Source organism: Tamandua tetradactyla, chromosome 14 (genome assembly GCF_023851605.1).
Source record: "Tamandua tetradactyla isolate mTamTet1 chromosome 14, mTamTet1.pri, whole genome shotgun sequence".
Taxonomy (NCBI): domain Eukaryota; kingdom Metazoa; phylum Chordata; class Mammalia; order Pilosa; family Myrmecophagidae; genus Tamandua; species Tamandua tetradactyla.
This window is the reverse complement of record NC_135340.1, coordinates 89,055,679-89,072,126: the sequence shown is the minus strand read 5'-3', so window position 1 is coordinate 89,072,126 and position 16,448 is coordinate 89,055,679. Positions and strand designations below refer to the sequence as shown.

Here is a 16,448-nt window from a genome sequence, read left to right as displayed (position 1 = left end):
GGGCCCTGGGCACAGAATACTATGCAAATGTTAAAAGAGTACATTGATGACCTGGAAAAACACCCCAGGAACAGTTTAAAAACAACAAAGAGGCTAGGTGCAAAACAGTATAAATAATATAATTCTTGCAATCCCATTTTCATTTAAAAAACATTGTGTCTACATTAAGCAAAAGACTGTAAACATTTCATTTAGATTCCATTGGTCTATATATCTGTTTCTGTGCCAGGACTATGCTGTTTTTTTGTTTTATGCATGGGCAGGCACTGGGAATCGAACCTGAGTCTCCAGCATGGCAGGCGAGAATGCTGCCTGCTGAACCACCATGGCCCAAGACTGAAAGCATTAACAACTATCAACTATGCAGAACAAGAACAGGGTGGAAAGGATGTTCACATTTTCCTTCAAATATTTCTGTACAGTTTTCTTTCTTTTTTTTTTTTAATGAGTATTTACTACCTTTGAAATTCAAACTACCAAATTAAGATAATTAAAAAAAGTAAAGAACAGGGTGGTGCGACAGCGGCTCAATGGCAGAATTCTTGCCTGCCATGCTGGAGACCTGGGTTCGATTCCCAGTGCTTGCACACACACACACACACACACACACACACAAATCTAATTGCTTATATAGCACTTTGCTCCAAAACACCTCCAGTTAGGTTATCTCTAAGAATCCTTATAACTCCCAGAGTAGGTATGGCAAGTAAGTTTACAGACCAGGACATGAAGCAACCAGGTCCTGTGACCCCAGAAGCAAAGAGCTTCCTACCAGAGCAGAAGAGATGGAGCCACACAGGGAAAAAGGAGGGTGAGGACTGCAAAGTCCACTGGCTACAGCGTGGTGATGGTTTTGACTCCAAAGCTAGCAAACAAATGAGTCTTTGGGTAAGTGGACTTTCTTCAACTGTAATTTTTGATGGTTAATGGCCAATTTATATTTCATCAGCTATGGTGAACAGGGAGCAGAATGCCATTTAATGAAGATGTGTAACTGTGAGATCACCATTTTTGGTAGTTTATCTCATGGAAATACTTTCTTTTTCACATGCCTGAATCTTCTTCCCATAAAGACGTTCACGCAGCTCATTGATTCGTTTATCCATCATGGCCACCTCCATGTTGCGCTTATTTAAAAGTTCCTTCTGCTGCTGGAGTTTTGAATTTTGTTCCTGATTAAGCTGGTTACGGATCTGTAAAACAGAACATATAATTTTCATGAAAATCTTATGGTCAAATTTTCATTGCCAGGGAGATTAAACAAAAAGTGGCCTTAAATTCTTGTAATGACACTCAGCCATTGCCACCTGTGAACTCAATATTCTATAGGTATACCACGGATTGAACCCAAAACTAATTTCCTATGGAAAAAAGAAAGCTCAAATATCTGTCAGTCTTCTACAAAACATTCAAAATGACTAGAGCAAATAATGATCATGTGAAATTTTTTTCTAATTTTCACATGATCTGGTCCTTAGGAATGATGTTTCAGCAACAGCTAGCCTAGAACAGGCCCACCTGGTCCCTAAGGACACATGTCTGCCCTACCAGGGGCTCCCGAGCAAGGCATGTTGCTGTAGAGATGCCAGGACACTCACACAGGAGGAACCAAATTGCCAGAGCTAAATCATTTTAGTGGGCTGCAACTAGCCTTTAAAAAAAACTAAACAGGAGAGGATAGAAAATACCAGAGTATACTGCATGTAGACAGTTAAGAGTCGTTTTGTTTCACTTCTTTTCAGATATACACATATCTAGTATAGAACACACTTCTATGTGTCTACTAGACATGAGATTAAGTGAACTTTTTAAAAATTCTGGATTGCAGTAAAAAATGTTGGAAATAAGTGAACTTTTAAAAAATTCTGGATTGTAGTAAAAAATGTTGGAAATAAATTGCATTCTTATATTATATTCATCATACCACACACACAAAAATACAAAACATGGCCATTAGAGAAATGCAAATCAAAACCACAATGAGATATCATCTCACACCCACCAGAATGGCCATTATCAACAAAACAGAAAATGACAAGTGCTGGAGAGGATGCGGAGAAAGAGGCACACTTATCCACTGTTGGTGGGAATGTCAAATGGTACAACCACTGTGGAAGGCAGTTTGGCGGTTCCTCAAAAAGCCGAGTATAGAATTGCCATACGACCCAGCAATACCATTGCTAGGTATCTACTCAAAGGACTTAAGGGCAAAGACACAAACGGACATTTGCACACCAATGTTTATAGCAGCGTTATTTACAATTGCAAAGAGATGGAAACAGCCAAAATGTCCATCAACAGAAGAATGGCTAAACAAACTGTGGTATATACATACAATGGAATATTATGCAGCTTTAAGACAAGATAAACTTATGAAGCATGTAATACCATGGATGGACCTAGAGAATATTATGCTGAGTGAGTCCAGCCAAAAACTAAAGGACAAATACTGTATGGTTCCACTGATGTGAACGGACATTCGAGAATAAACTTGAAATATGTCATTGGTAACAGAGTTCAGCAGGAGTTAGAAACAGGGTAAGATAATGGGTAATTGAAGCTGAAGGGATACAGACTGTGCAACAGGACTAGATACAAAAACTCAAAAATGGACAGCACAATAATACCTAATTGTAAAGTAATCATGTTAAAACACTGAATGAAGCTGCATCTGAGCTATAGGGTTTTGTTTTTTTTTTTACTATTATTACTACTTTTATTTCTTTTCTCTATATTAACATTTTATATCTTTTTCTGTTGTGTTGCTAGTTCCTCTAAACCGATGCAAATGTACTAAGAAACGATGATCATGCATCTATGTGATGATGTTAAGAATTACTGAGTGCATATGTAGAATGGTATGATTTCTAAATGTTGTGTTAATTTCTTTTTTTTCTTTCCATTAATAAAAAAAAAATTATTAATGTACATTGATCCAGAAAAAAACAAAACAAAACAAAACAATCCTGTACTTGTATAGCATCTTAAAATGCAAAAGAAGTCATTCTTCTTATACTTTATTATTTCTACGCATTTATGTTAAAGAATTTAAGTGCAAGTTAACCCACTCACCATAGTTAAAAATCCTCATTTCACAAAACGATATAATACTTTTCTACTAAATGCTAGTAGAATTGAGAAATTTGTTTCTGGCTTGAAAAATCACCTGCTGAATGACAACTTCTGAGTGATGGAATCTTGAGGATTTAACAATAGGCATGGATCTCACCAAAATACAGTTTACACAAAGCCTTTAGATATCACCTAAAGCTTAATTCTTTACCAGGTCATTATTTTACCAATTAAATTATTCTGTACTGAAAACTTTATGCTAAGTGAAAGAAGCCAATCACAAAGGACCACATATTGCATGATTCCATTTATATGAAATGTCTGTAATAGGCAAATCTATAGAGACAGAAAAAAGATTAGAGGTTGCCAGGGCTAGAAGCAATGAAGAGACTGGGTGGTAATAGGCTAAGGGGCACAGGGTTACTTTCTGGGGTGATCAAAAATATTCTAAAATAATTGTGGCGGTGGATGGAGCACAGCTATTTGAACATACCAAAAGCCACTGAATGATACACTTTAAATAGGTGAATTGTATGCTATGTGAATTATATCTCAATAAAGCTGTTAAAAAATTATTTTGTCACAGTTGAGAGGTTATCCTGGAGGTTATTCTTACGCATTAAATAGGTATCACCTTGTTAGTCAAGATGTAATAGAGAGGCTGGAGAGAAGTGCCTGAAAATGTAGAGCTGTGTTCCAGTAGCCATGTTTCTTGAAGTTGATTGTATAATGATACAGCTGTCACAATGTGACTGTGTGATTGTGAAAACCTTTTGTCTGATGCTCCTTTTATCTACCTTATCAACAGACGAGTAAAACATATGGAATAAAAATAAATAATAGGAGGAACAAATGTTAAAATAAATTTAGATTGAAATGCTAGTGACCAATGAAAAGGGAGGGGTAAGGGGTATGGTATGTATGAATTTTTTTCTGTTGTTTTTTTATTTCTTTTCCTGAATTGATGCAGATGTTCTAAGAAATGATCATGATGATGAATATGCAACTATGTGATGATTTTGTGAATTACTGATTATATATGTAGACTGGAATGATCAAAAGTTAAGAATGTTTGCATTTGATTGTTGTTACTTTTTTTTTAATTAAAAAATTAATAAAAAAAGAAAAAAATTATTTTGTACTAAATACATTTTGTGCCTGTACCATTAAACTAGAATCCATTAATTTGCTTCCAGTTCCTGAGGTTTCCTGCCCACACTAAGGGAGAAAGCCAGAAATATGAGGATATTTTAACATAACAATCACAGATCTAGGCTCAGATGAATTACCTGTAGCTCCTGGTACAGTCTTTTTAACTCCACAGCTGCTGGACCCGTCCACTTGCCGTTGTATGACTGAAATCCATTCAGCTTTCCTTTCTTTAAATCTTCCAGTTGCTGACTAAGCTGATCAACTCTTAAAATTGCAGTTTGTACTTCCTGCTTCTTTTCCTGAAACATGGCGCTAAACCTTTCTATTTCAGCAGCTATAATTTCCCCCCCCCAAAAAAAAAAAGAAAGAAAGAAAGAGAAGAGAAGACAATATGTACTAACCATGTAATAAAGAATAATATAATCTATTGGGAATGGGTAAAGGTGATTAGTAAGTGTATGGATCATGAATAAACATCACTCAGTTGCTATGCTACCTTCTTTAGTTCAATATACAGAACTCAACTTTGACATCATCTAGCATCAAACCTTGGAGAAAACTGTGGTATGCATAATCCAAAACACATTTCAACAAGCTTTTGGAATATAACATGGGATTGCTCATTCAGTAAACACTTTCGTTTGAATAGATGACTGTATACCCTTTAATCAGGGCAAAAACCCTAAAAGCTGGCTTGGCCAATCCAACCTAGGGATCAAAGTGCAACACCAGACCACAGGCTTTGTGAGGGCAGGACCTCTGTGTCTGTCTTGTGCATCACTGTGACCCCAGCATAAAGTAGGCACTAACTGACACGATGAATAAAATCACAAATACTCCACACAGATAATATTTAAGCCATTCAATTAAAACAGACCCTCATAATGGTATCCATGAATCTTGGGGCGCACCCTGTCCCAATTCAGAGGGCTGCTGTTAACAGTTAACAAAAGGATCTTTTCTATTGTGTTGCTAGAGCTGAAAGAAGTTCTGTAAAGATTCTTTATTCTAACCACCCCTTCCTCTAAGCATAGATGACAGAACAAAGCTTTAGCACACTTTCTACAGCAAGATCCAACATTAATTTGTGACTGCAATTGTCAGGAAGCTGTACTTCATTTCCCTTTTTCTGTGCCTGACAAGAGTGGGTGCCAAGGGAGATGTGTACACTTACACAGATTGCCATTCATAATCTTGCTGTAGTCTACTTGCCCTCTCATGGCACGGATCTTCTTCAGCTTATTTTCCTGGGCTTCAACACGCTCTTTCAATTTTTGAAGCTTTTCGTTTTCAGAAATAGACTGCTGTTGACGGCGCTCCTGTTGCTTTAGAAAATGTAAACGCTGTTCCTAACAAAAGAGAAAAAATCTAACTCTGAAAATTGAAGCATACAATTACTTTTATACACTAAATAAAATGTCAGTGGATACCACAGTATCACCTCCTTAATGAATATTAAAGAAACACTAGAGGAATCTTGCACACATCAAACCACTCAAGAATGAAATTAGTGAGGGCACCTAAGTGAGATGTAAACACAGGTTTCACTGTGCAAACTGCTCTACATTTTTCAGCTAACAGAAGCACTCCTGCAGAAGCCCTGAAGATAAGGCAAGCAGGAGCCTGTCCATTCACATGTCCTAACACAATTTCACCTTCATTCTATGGCATCTATTTTGTTTGAATCAGCCTAAGTTTCCTGCTGTTAATAACAGGTTTCCTGCTGCTACAAAGCAGCTTTGCCAGAAGTCCATTATTTAACTTCTCAAAGGAAATGAATGCTAACCAGCAGAGGATTTCTATTGAAAAGATAAGGTGATCAGCAGGAGATAAACTTTCAGTATCTAAGTAACACTGAACAATCAAAAAAGTTTTTGCTTTCTTCACAATCGGCTTCTTTAAAAACTAGTGATATATTTTACAATAAAACAGTAACAGGATAACCCTAAAATAAAAATATATGCAAAACTCTTCAATAGCTTTTACCCTTTTTTTATTAATTAAAAAAATTAACTAACAAAACATTTAGAAATCATTCCATTCCACATATACAATCAGTAATTCTTAATATCATCACATAGTTGTATATTCATCATTCCTTAGTACATTTGCACCGATTTAGAAAAAGAAATAAAAAGACAACAGAAAAAGAAATAAAACGATAATAGAGAGAAAAAAAAACTATACCTCACATGCAGCTTCATTCAACGTTTTAACATAATTACATTACAATTAGGTAGTATTGTGCTGTCCATTTCTGAGTTTTTGTATCCAGTCCTGTTGCACAGTCTGTATCCCTTCAGCTTCAATTACCCATTATCTTACCCTATTTCTATCTCCTTATGGTCTCTGTTACCAATGACAAGTTTATTCACTAATGTCGGTTCATATCAGTGAGACCATACAGTATTTGTCCTTTAGTTTTTGGCTAGTCTCACGCAGCATAATGTTCTCTAGGTCCATCCATGTTACTACAGGCTTCATAAGTTTATTCTGTCTTAGAGCTGCATAATATTCCATTGTATGTATATACCACAGTTTGTTTAGCCACTCATCTGCTGATGGACATTTTGGCTATTTCCATCTCTTTGCAATTGTAAATAATGCTGCTATAAACATTGGTGTGCAAATGTCAGTTCGTGTCTTTGCCCTTAAGTCCTCTGAGTAGATACCTAGCAATGGTATTGCTGGGTCATATGGCAATTCTATATTCAGCTTTTTGAGGAACTGCCAAACTGCCTTCCACAGTGGTTGCACCATTTGACATTCCCACCAACAGTGGATAAGTTTGCTCTTTCTCCACATCCTCTCCAGCACTTGTCATTTTCTGTTTTGTTGATAATAGCCATTCTGGTGGGTGTGAGAGGATATCTCATTGTGGTTTTGATTTGCATTTCTCTAATGGCCAGGGACATTGAGCATCTCTTCATGTGCCTTTTGGCCATCTGTATTTCCTCTTCTGAGAAGTGTCTGTTCAAGTCTTTTTCCCATTTTGTAATTGGACTGGTTGTCTTTTTGTTATTGAGTTGAACAATCTCTTTATAAATTCTGGATACTAGACCTTTATCTGATATGTCGTTTCCAAATATTGTCTCCCATTGTGTAGGCTGTCTTTTTACTTTCTTGATGAGGCTCTTTGATGAACAAAAGTGTTTAATTTTGAGGAGCTCCCATTTATTTCTTTCTTTCTTCAGTGCTCTTGCTTTAGGTGTAAGGTCCATAAAACCGCCTGCGATTATAAGATTCATAAGGTATCTCCCTACATTTTCCTCTAACTGTTTTATGGTCTTAGGCCTAATGTTTAGATCTTTGATTCATTTTGAGTTAACTTTTGTATAGGGTGTGAGATACGGGTCCTCTTTCATTCTTTTGCATATGGTTATCTAGGCACCATTTATTGAAGAGACTGTTCTGTCCCAGGTGAGTTGGCTTGACTGCCTTATCAAAGATCAAATGTCCATAGATGAGAGGGTCTGTATCTGACCACTCTATTCGATTCCATTGGTCGATATATCTATCTTTATGCCAGTACCATGCTGTTTTGACCACTGTGGCTTCATAATATGCCTTATAGTCAGGCAGTGTGAGACCTCCAGCTTCGTTTTTTTTCCTCAAGATACTTTTAGCAATTCGGGGCACCCTGCCCTTCCAGATAAATTTGCTTATTGGTTTTTCTATTTCTGAAAAATAAGCTGTTGGGATTTTGATTGATACTGCGTTGAATTTGTAAATCAATTTAGGTAGAACGGACATCTTAACTATATTTAGTCTTCCAATCCATGAACATGGTATGCCCTTCCATCTATTTAGGTCTTCTGTGACTTCTTTTAACAGTTTTTTTGTAGTTTTCCTTGTATAGGTCTTTTGTCTCTTTAGTTAAATTTATTCCTAAGTATTTTATTCTTTTAGTTGCAATTGTAAATGGAATTCGTTTCTTGATTTCCCCCTCAGCTTGTTCATTGCTAGTGTATAGAAACACTACAGATTTCTGAATGTTGATCTTGTAACCTGCTACTCTGCTGTACTCGTTTATTAGCTCTAGTAGTTTTGCTGTGGATTTTTCAGGGTTTTCGACGTATAGTATCATATCATCTGCAAACAGCGAGAGTTTTACTTCTTCCTTTCCAATTTTGATGCCTTGTATTTCTTTTTCTTGTCTAATTGCTCTGGCTAGAACTTCCAACACGATGTTGAATAACAGTGGTGATAGTGGACATCCTTGACTTGTTCCTGATCTTAGGGGGAATGTTTTCAGTTTTTCCCCATTGAGAATGATATTAGCTGTGGGTTTTTCATATATTTCCTTTATCATTTTAAGGAAGTTCCCTTGTATTCCTATCCTTTGAAGTGTTTTCAACAGGAAAGGATGTTGAATCTTGTCAAATGCCTTCTCTGCATCGATTGAGATGATCATGTGATTTTTCTGCTTTGATTTGTTGATATGGTGTATCACATTAATTGATTTTCTTATGTTGAACCATCCTTGCATACCTGGGATGAATCCTACTTGGTCATGATGTATAATTCTTTTAATGTGTTGCTGGATTCAATTTGCTAGAATTTTGTTGAGGATTTTTGCATCTATATTCATTAGAGAGATTGGTCTGTAGTTTTCTTTTTTTGTAATATCTTTGCCTGGTTTTGGTATGAGGGTGATGTTGGCTTCATAGAATGACTCAGGTAGCTTTTCCTCCACTTCAGTTTTTTTGAAGGGTTTTAGCAGGGTTGGTACTAATTCTTTCTGGAATGTTTGGTAGAATTCACATGTGAAGCCGTCTGGTCCTGGACTTTTCTTTTTGGGAAGCTTTTGAATGACTGATTCAATTTCTTTACTTGTGATTGGTTTGTTGAGGTCATCTACTTCTTCTTGAGTCAAAGTTGGTTGTTCATGCCTTTCTAGGAACTTGTCCATTTCATCTACATTATTGCATTTATTAGCATAAAGTTGTTCATAGTATCCTGTTATTACCTCCTTTATTTCTGTGAGGTCAGTGATTATGTCTCCTCTTCCATTTCTGATCTTATTTATTTGCATCCTATCTCTTCTTCTTTTTGTCAGTCTTGCTAAGGGCCCATCAATCTTGTTGATTTTCTCATAGAACCAACTTCTGGTCTTATTGATTTTCTCTATTGTTTTCATGTTCTCAATTTCATTTATTTCTGCTCTGATCCTTGTTATTTCTTTCCTTTTGCTTGCTTTGGGATTAGTTTGCTGTTCTTTCTCCAGTTCTTCCAAGTGGACAGTTAATTCCTGAATTTTTGCTCTTTCTTCTTTTTTGATATTGGCATTTAGGGCAATAAATTTCCCTCTTAGCACTGCCTTTGCTGTGTCCCATAGGTTTTGATATGTTGTGTTTTCATTTTCATTCGCCTGGAGATATTTACTAATTTCTCTTGTAATTTCTTCCTTGACCCACTGGTTGTTTAAGAGTGTGTTGTTGAGCCTCCACGTATTTGTGAATTTTCTGGCACTCTGCCTATTACTGATTTCCAATTTCATTCCTTTATGATCTGAGAAAGTGTTGTGTATGATTTCAATCTTTTTAAACTTGTTGAGACTTGCTTTGTGACCCAGCATATGGTCTATCTTTGAGAATGATCCATGAGCACTTGAGAAAAAGGTGTATCCTGCTGTTGTGGGGTGTAATGTCCTATAAATGTCTGTTAAGTCTAGCTCATTTATTGTAATACTCAAATTTTCTGTTTCTTTATTGATCCTCTGTCTAGATGTTCTGTCCATTGATGAGAGTGGGGAACTGAAGTCCCCAACTATTATGGTAGATGGGTCTATTTCCCTTTTCAGTATTTGCAGTGTATTCCTCACGTATTTTGGGGCATTCAGGTTTGGTGCATAAATATTTATGATTGTTATGTCTTCTTGTTGAATTGTTCCTTTTATTAGTAGATAGTATCCTTCTTTGTCTCTTTTAACTGTTTTACATTTGAAGTTTAATTTGTTGGATATTAGTATAGCTACTCCTGCTCTTTTCTGGTTGTTATTTGCATGAAATATCTTTTCCTAACCTATGTCTATCTTTGGGTCTAAGATGTGTTTCCTGTAGACAGCATATAGAAGGATCCTGTTTTTTAATCCATTCTGCCAGTCTATGTCTTTTGATTGGGGATTTCAGTCCATTAACATTTAGTGTTATTACTGTTTGGGTAATACTTTCCTCTACCATTTTGCCTTTTGTAGTATATATATCATATCTAATTTTCCTTCTTTCTACACTCTTCTCCACACCTCTCTCTTCTGTCTTTTTGTATCTGTCTCTAGTGCTCCCTTTAGTATTTCTTGCACAGCTGGTCTCTTGGTCACAAATTCTCTCAGTGACTATTTGTCTGAAAATGTTTTAATCTCTCCCTCATTTTTGAAGGACAATTTTGCTGGATATAGAATTCTTGGCTGGCAGTTTTTCTCTTTTAGTAATTTAAATATATCATCCCATTGTCTTCTTGCCTCCATGGTTTCTGCTGAGAAATCTACACATAGTCTTATTGGGTTTCCCTTGTATGTGATGGATTGTTTTTCTCTTGCTGCTTTCAACATCCTCTCTTTCTCTTTGACCTCTGACATTCTGACTAGTAAGTGTCTTGGAGAATGCCTATTTGGATCGATTCTCTTTGGGATGCGTTGCACTTCTTGGATCTGCAATTTTACGTCTTTCATAAGAGTTGGGAAATTTTCAGTGATATTTTCTTCCATTAGTTTTTCTCCTTCTTTTCCCTTCTCTTCTCCTTCTGGGACACCCACAACACGTATATTTGTGCACTTCATATTATCATTCAATTCCCTGAGCCCCTGCTCAAATTTTTCCATTCTCTTCCGTATAGTTTCTGTTTCTTTTTGGATTTCAGATGTTCCATCCTCCAGTTCACTAATTTTAACCTCTGTCTCTTGAAATCTACCATTGTAGGTTTCCATTGTTTTTTCATCTCTTCTACTGTATCTTTCATTCCCATAAGTTCTGTGATTTGTTTTTTCAGACTTTTCATTTCCTCTTTTTGTTCATTCCTTGCCTTCTTCATGTCCTCCCTCAATTTATTGATTTGGTTTTTGAAGAGGTTTTCCATTTCTGTTTGTATATTCAGAATTAGATGTCTCAGCTCCTGTATCTCATTTGAAATATTGGTTTGTTCCTTTGACTGGGCCATATGTTCAATTTTCCTGGTGTGATTTGTTATTTTTGCTGGCGTCTGGACATTTAATTACCTTAATTATTTTATTCTGGAGATTGCTTTCACTTATCTTACCTAGGGTTTTCTTGCTAGATGAGTTTGTTGTCTATCTGTTCATTGACCTTCAGTTCAGCTTCTTCTGGGCCTCTAGCTTAAGTTTTGTTTAACAGAGGGTAAATTTTCAGTTCTTATTTTCTTGTTTCTTGTCCTGCTTGTAAGGTGCCTTTTCCCTCCCTACCCTTAGGAAGGTCTACATAGGTATTACAGACTCCAGTCGGGTTTTCCCGGACTAAACTGGCCTCCTTTCGCGGGGGACGGAATCACCTGCGTCAGTTTTCCCTGAGTGTAAGACCCAGCAGGTTGAAAGACTTTCCTGTGAAGTCTCTGGGCTCTGTTTTTATTATCCTGCCCAGTATGTGGCACTTGTCTGTCTGCGGGTCCCACCAGCAAAATATGTTGTGGCTCCTTTAACTTTGGAAGGCTCTCCCTGCTGGGGGCGTGGTGGAGACAGAGGAAAGGTTGTAGGCTGGTTTTAATGGCTTCAAACTGCGAAGACCTGGGATCTGAATTCCTTGAGAGAGGGATTCCACCTGAGTTGGGCTTCACCCCTCCTGTGGGGAAGGTTCAGGTGGTAGACAGCCCTGAAAACAGCCTGTTTCTGCGTTTGGGGCAGTTGCAGCCTGTGTAATTCCGGCGCTGAGTCCAGAGGCAACCAAGCCTCCATAGAAACAGCTGCAGAAGGCTCTGTTTCGTCCCCTTTCCTCTTTTTCAGTTAGCCCAATAGGCGACTTCCACCCTTGAACAGTTTCGCCTGAGCTGGGGGTCTATTTTTAGTAGTCAGAATTTGTTTGTTAATGCCACTATTGGTGTTTGGTTGGACTCAGTTCCTGCTACTGTTGGAGACTCTTTCCTTTCCCTCCAGGAAGCTGCCTGTGGGGAGGGGCACCAGCCGCCGGCCACCGTGGCTTGGGGAACTCGCTGTTCCGAGACTCGCAGCCGGTCCGGAGACTCGCAGCTGGTCCGGGAAGCCACCTGTGGGGGAGGGGCGCCAGCTGCCGCGGCTTGGGGAAGTCGGTGTTCCGAGACTTGCAGCTGGTCCGGGAAGCCGCCTGTGGGGGAGGGGCGCCGGTCGCCGCGGCTTGGGGAACTCGCTGTTCCGAGACTCGCAGACGGTCCGTGAAGCCGCCTGTGAGGGAGGGGCGCCGGCCGTTGGCCGCCACGGCTTGGGGAAGTGCGCGCCGCTCGGGGAACTCACTGTTGCCGAGTCTCGCAGCCGGTACAGCTGGTCCAGACTGGGGTACGCTGTGTGTCTGGTCTCTGTCGTGGTTCCGGGAGCTGTTCTGTACTGTTTCTGGTTATTTAGTAGTTGTTCTGGAGGACGAACTGAAACGTGCGCACCTTACTAAACCGCCATCTTGGCCCCCTCTCACTTTTACCGTTTTAAAATGAACACATACCTTAAGAATAAGTTAAAAATTCATGACCCCATATGTATTCATAAAATATATCTAAATTAGGAGAGGTTTAAGGTGTGATTATGCAGGCTTACACACAACACTGTAAGATAAGGAAATATGCGCTTAAATAGGTTAAAATATCCCTAGTTTGTGATTTGCTTTAATGAAAATATCTAAGAAGTTATTTTTAATAACAAATTCTTAGATTAATATTTGGAAAGGAAATAAAAAATAGAAGTAGGAAATTTTACAATTGCATAACGTTTCCTACATTTCATCTTAGAAATCTTACTGGGGTAAAATACTTTCAATATATTTATCTTTTAATTGTTTTTTTATTCTTATAAATCTTGTCAACTATAAGACAATTTTTAAAAACAAGTCCAAATTAAACTATTATTTACATAATAAGTGGATTATACAATGAACTACACAATTAGTGGAAAAAACTGAACATTGGGTTACCTACAGAAGAAAGTAGTAAGAACCCAGTTGATAATATTTATAGATTCTCTTTACAGGAGTTTCAAAACATATTAAAATCACTTACAACATGAATCATTTGCAGCAGGCATGGGTGACAGGTCTGATTTTTTAGTCTCTCAAGTATGACTACGAAAAATTACTGACAAAGATTTCAAACCCTGCAACGTCAAATAAATGTCGAACTCACTATATATAACGAGCATAAACCATGCACAGAACTTTAATCAACCAAACAAGTTCATCAGATAGTGGCATAAAGGGAGCCCGATAACCAACTGCCATTGTTTACAGGGCCTGTTACCAGTCTCCCATATTGGACTGTTGGCTTACTCTAGAGCATCAACATAAGTTACACCAGCTCAGAACACACTCAGAGGTAAGGGAGATAAAAAGAGAAAACATCATTTTCTCCCCAAATTTTATCTACAATTTGAATAAGGTCAACCATTTCCTGTCCTGGTACGTGTATGAATGTGTGTGTGTGTGTGTGCACAAGAACATATGCTCTTGCTCTCATACTGTCTCCACTTCAAGAAGTTAAAGCATGCATTTATTACTACCGAAGTGACAACAAAGAGTGAAAGACAATGTGTTTAACACTTCCGTGGCATGGTCCTATTTTACCAGGATTACCCATGCATATATAAATTCCATCTAAAATAATGGTTGAAGGGCATAATTTCTGAACAATGTCTCCCTAGCTCTGCTTTTACAATTTACCTTGGCAACCAACATTTGTTGCTGATTTTCAATTTGCTGCTGTTGCCTAGCTGCCATATCTTGGAGTTCTGAGAGGGTAAGTTCAACACGTGGATTTCCAACCTACAGAGAACAAAAAAACACCAAAACTGGAACATACACTTATCTGCTTAATCATCATACTCTAGTCAAAAGAAAAGACTAACACTTTAAATGAGACACAAGAGTTGAAACAACTAATTAATGTTCAATCAAATATGCTAAATCAAATAAAAAATCAAATCAATGAGTTGAGGGAAGATATGGAGAAAGATGAAGGATATAAAGAAGACAGTGGGTGAACATGAAGAACTCGAAGTCTTGAAAAAACAAATAGCTGAACTTATGGAATGAGAGGCGTAACAAAAGAAATTAAAAACACAATGGAGAGAGATCTACAACAGCAGATTTTAAGAAGCAGAGGAAAGGATTAGTGAACTGGAGGATAGGATATCTGAAATCCTACACACAAAAGAATAGATAGGAAAAAGAATGGAAAAACGTGAGAAGGGTCTCAGGGAATTAAATGATAACATGAAGCACACAAATATACATGTTATGGGTATCCTAGAAGGAGAAGAGAAGGGTAAAAGGGCAGAAAGAATAATGGAGGAAATGATCACTGAAAATTTCCCATCTCTTATGAAAAACATAAAATTACAGATCCAAGAAGCACAGCATACGCCAAACAGAACAGATTCATATTTACCTACTCCAAGACACTTACTATTCAGATTGTCAAATATCAAAGACAAAGAGAGAATCCTGAGAGTAGCAAGAGAAAAGCAGTCCATCACACAAAAGGGAAGCTCAATAAGACTATGTGCAAATTTTTCAGTAGAAACCGTAAAGGCAAGAAGGCAATGGTATGATGTATTTAAGATTCTGAAAGGGAAAAACTGCCAATCAAGAATTCTATTCCTGGGCCACGGTGGCTCAGCAGGCAAGAATGGTTGCCTGCCATGCCCGAGGACCCGGGTTCGATTCCCGGTGCCTGCCCATGTTAAAAAAAAAAAAAAAGAATTTTATACCTGACAAAACTGTCCTTTAAAAATGAGGGAAAGTTTAAAATATTTGCAGACAAAAAGTCCCTGAGAGAGTTTATGACTAGAGACTAGTTCTAAAAGTAATACCAAAGGTATTCCACAGGAAGACAGGAAAAGACAGGAGAGAGAGGTCTGGAAAAGAATGTAGAAATGAAGACTATCAGTAAAGGTAAAAAGAGAAAAAAAATTAGATATGACATATAAAATCCAAAAGACAAAATGGTAGAAGAAATTACTGCCTTTAGAGTAATAATATTAAATGTTAATGGAATAAACTCCCCAATCAAAAGACAAAGACTGGCAGACTGAATTAAAACACAGGACCCATCTATATGCTGTCTACAAAATTCACTTTAGGTCTCACTCTCTCTAAGCCCAACTTTGCAAATGAAATCATTACCCTCTCTCCTCCGTGGGACATGATATCCAGGGGTGAAAGTGTCCCTGGTGGTGTGGGAGATGATTCCCAGGGATGAATCTGGCCCTGGCATTGTGGGATAAACAATTCCATCCTGACCAAAAGGTGGATAAGAAGTGTAACTAATAAAGTATCAGAGGTTGAGAGAGTTCAAATAGAGTCAAGAACATTCTCTGGAGGTTGCTCTTATGCAAGCTTTAGTTAAACATTGCTACCTATCATAGCTTGCCAAATCCCAACCAGAACCATTCCACCAATCCTAAAGAACACCTAGGGCAATATATAAGATTCCACAAGGGTTCCATTCATTAGAGTAACTTTCCAGAAACCTACAACCTCCAGATGGGTCCCTGGACCAGATAAGTCCTGAAACTTAGAAGGCCCAGCCTCTCTAGAACATCAGATAGCTCCTACTCCATATTATTGGCAGACCCTTCAGACATGAAAAAGTTAGAATGACTATCACCCAAATACCCTTAAAGAGTAGGATAGAAAGATCAAATGTGATGGTGGAGTTGCACAAAGAAGGTAGGGTTTAACAAACGAATATGAATACTGAATCATTAAACTGATATCTCTTTTAGATTCCAGTATCTTAGAGCAGCTAGAAGTAAAAACATAAAATTGTGGAACTGTAACTCATGCCAAATTCTGAAATATGTTCTACAACTAATTGTGGTGCTGTGATTTGAAATTTATTGCTTTTTTGTTATTTTTTGTTATTTTTCACACACAAAAAAAGTCAACTGTGGTGATAAAAAAATATTTATTCCTTCTAGCCTATATTTATTCCTATATTCTGGAGAAGCTAGAAGGAAAAACCTGAAAGGATGGTATGGTAGCCCATGACAAATTCTGGGATTTGTCCTGTAACTACTTGCTGAAGAGTGCTTTGAAAAC

The 16,448-nt window shown here is 37.7% G+C and overlaps 1 protein-coding gene across 9 annotated transcripts in view; it reads right to left on the bottom strand.

The window, feature by feature from the left end:
- Positions 1-16,448, bottom strand: part of PPP1R13B (protein phosphatase 1 regulatory subunit 13B) — a 139,745-nt gene that overhangs the window by 14,824 nt on the left and 108,473 nt on the right. For all 9 annotated transcript variants that reach the window (XM_077128407.1, XM_077128409.1, XM_077128410.1 and 6 more), the window contains exons 5-8: positions 14,067-14,168; positions 5,399-5,573; positions 4,362-4,558; positions 1,053-1,193 (exon numbers count right to left, since the gene is read on the bottom strand). In XM_077128407.1, the coding sequence (XP_076984522.1) occupies positions 1,053-1,193; positions 4,362-4,558; positions 5,399-5,573; positions 14,067-14,168 (615 nt within the window). The remainder of the gene's footprint in view (positions 1-1,052; positions 1,194-4,361; positions 4,559-5,398; positions 5,574-14,066; positions 14,169-16,448) is intronic.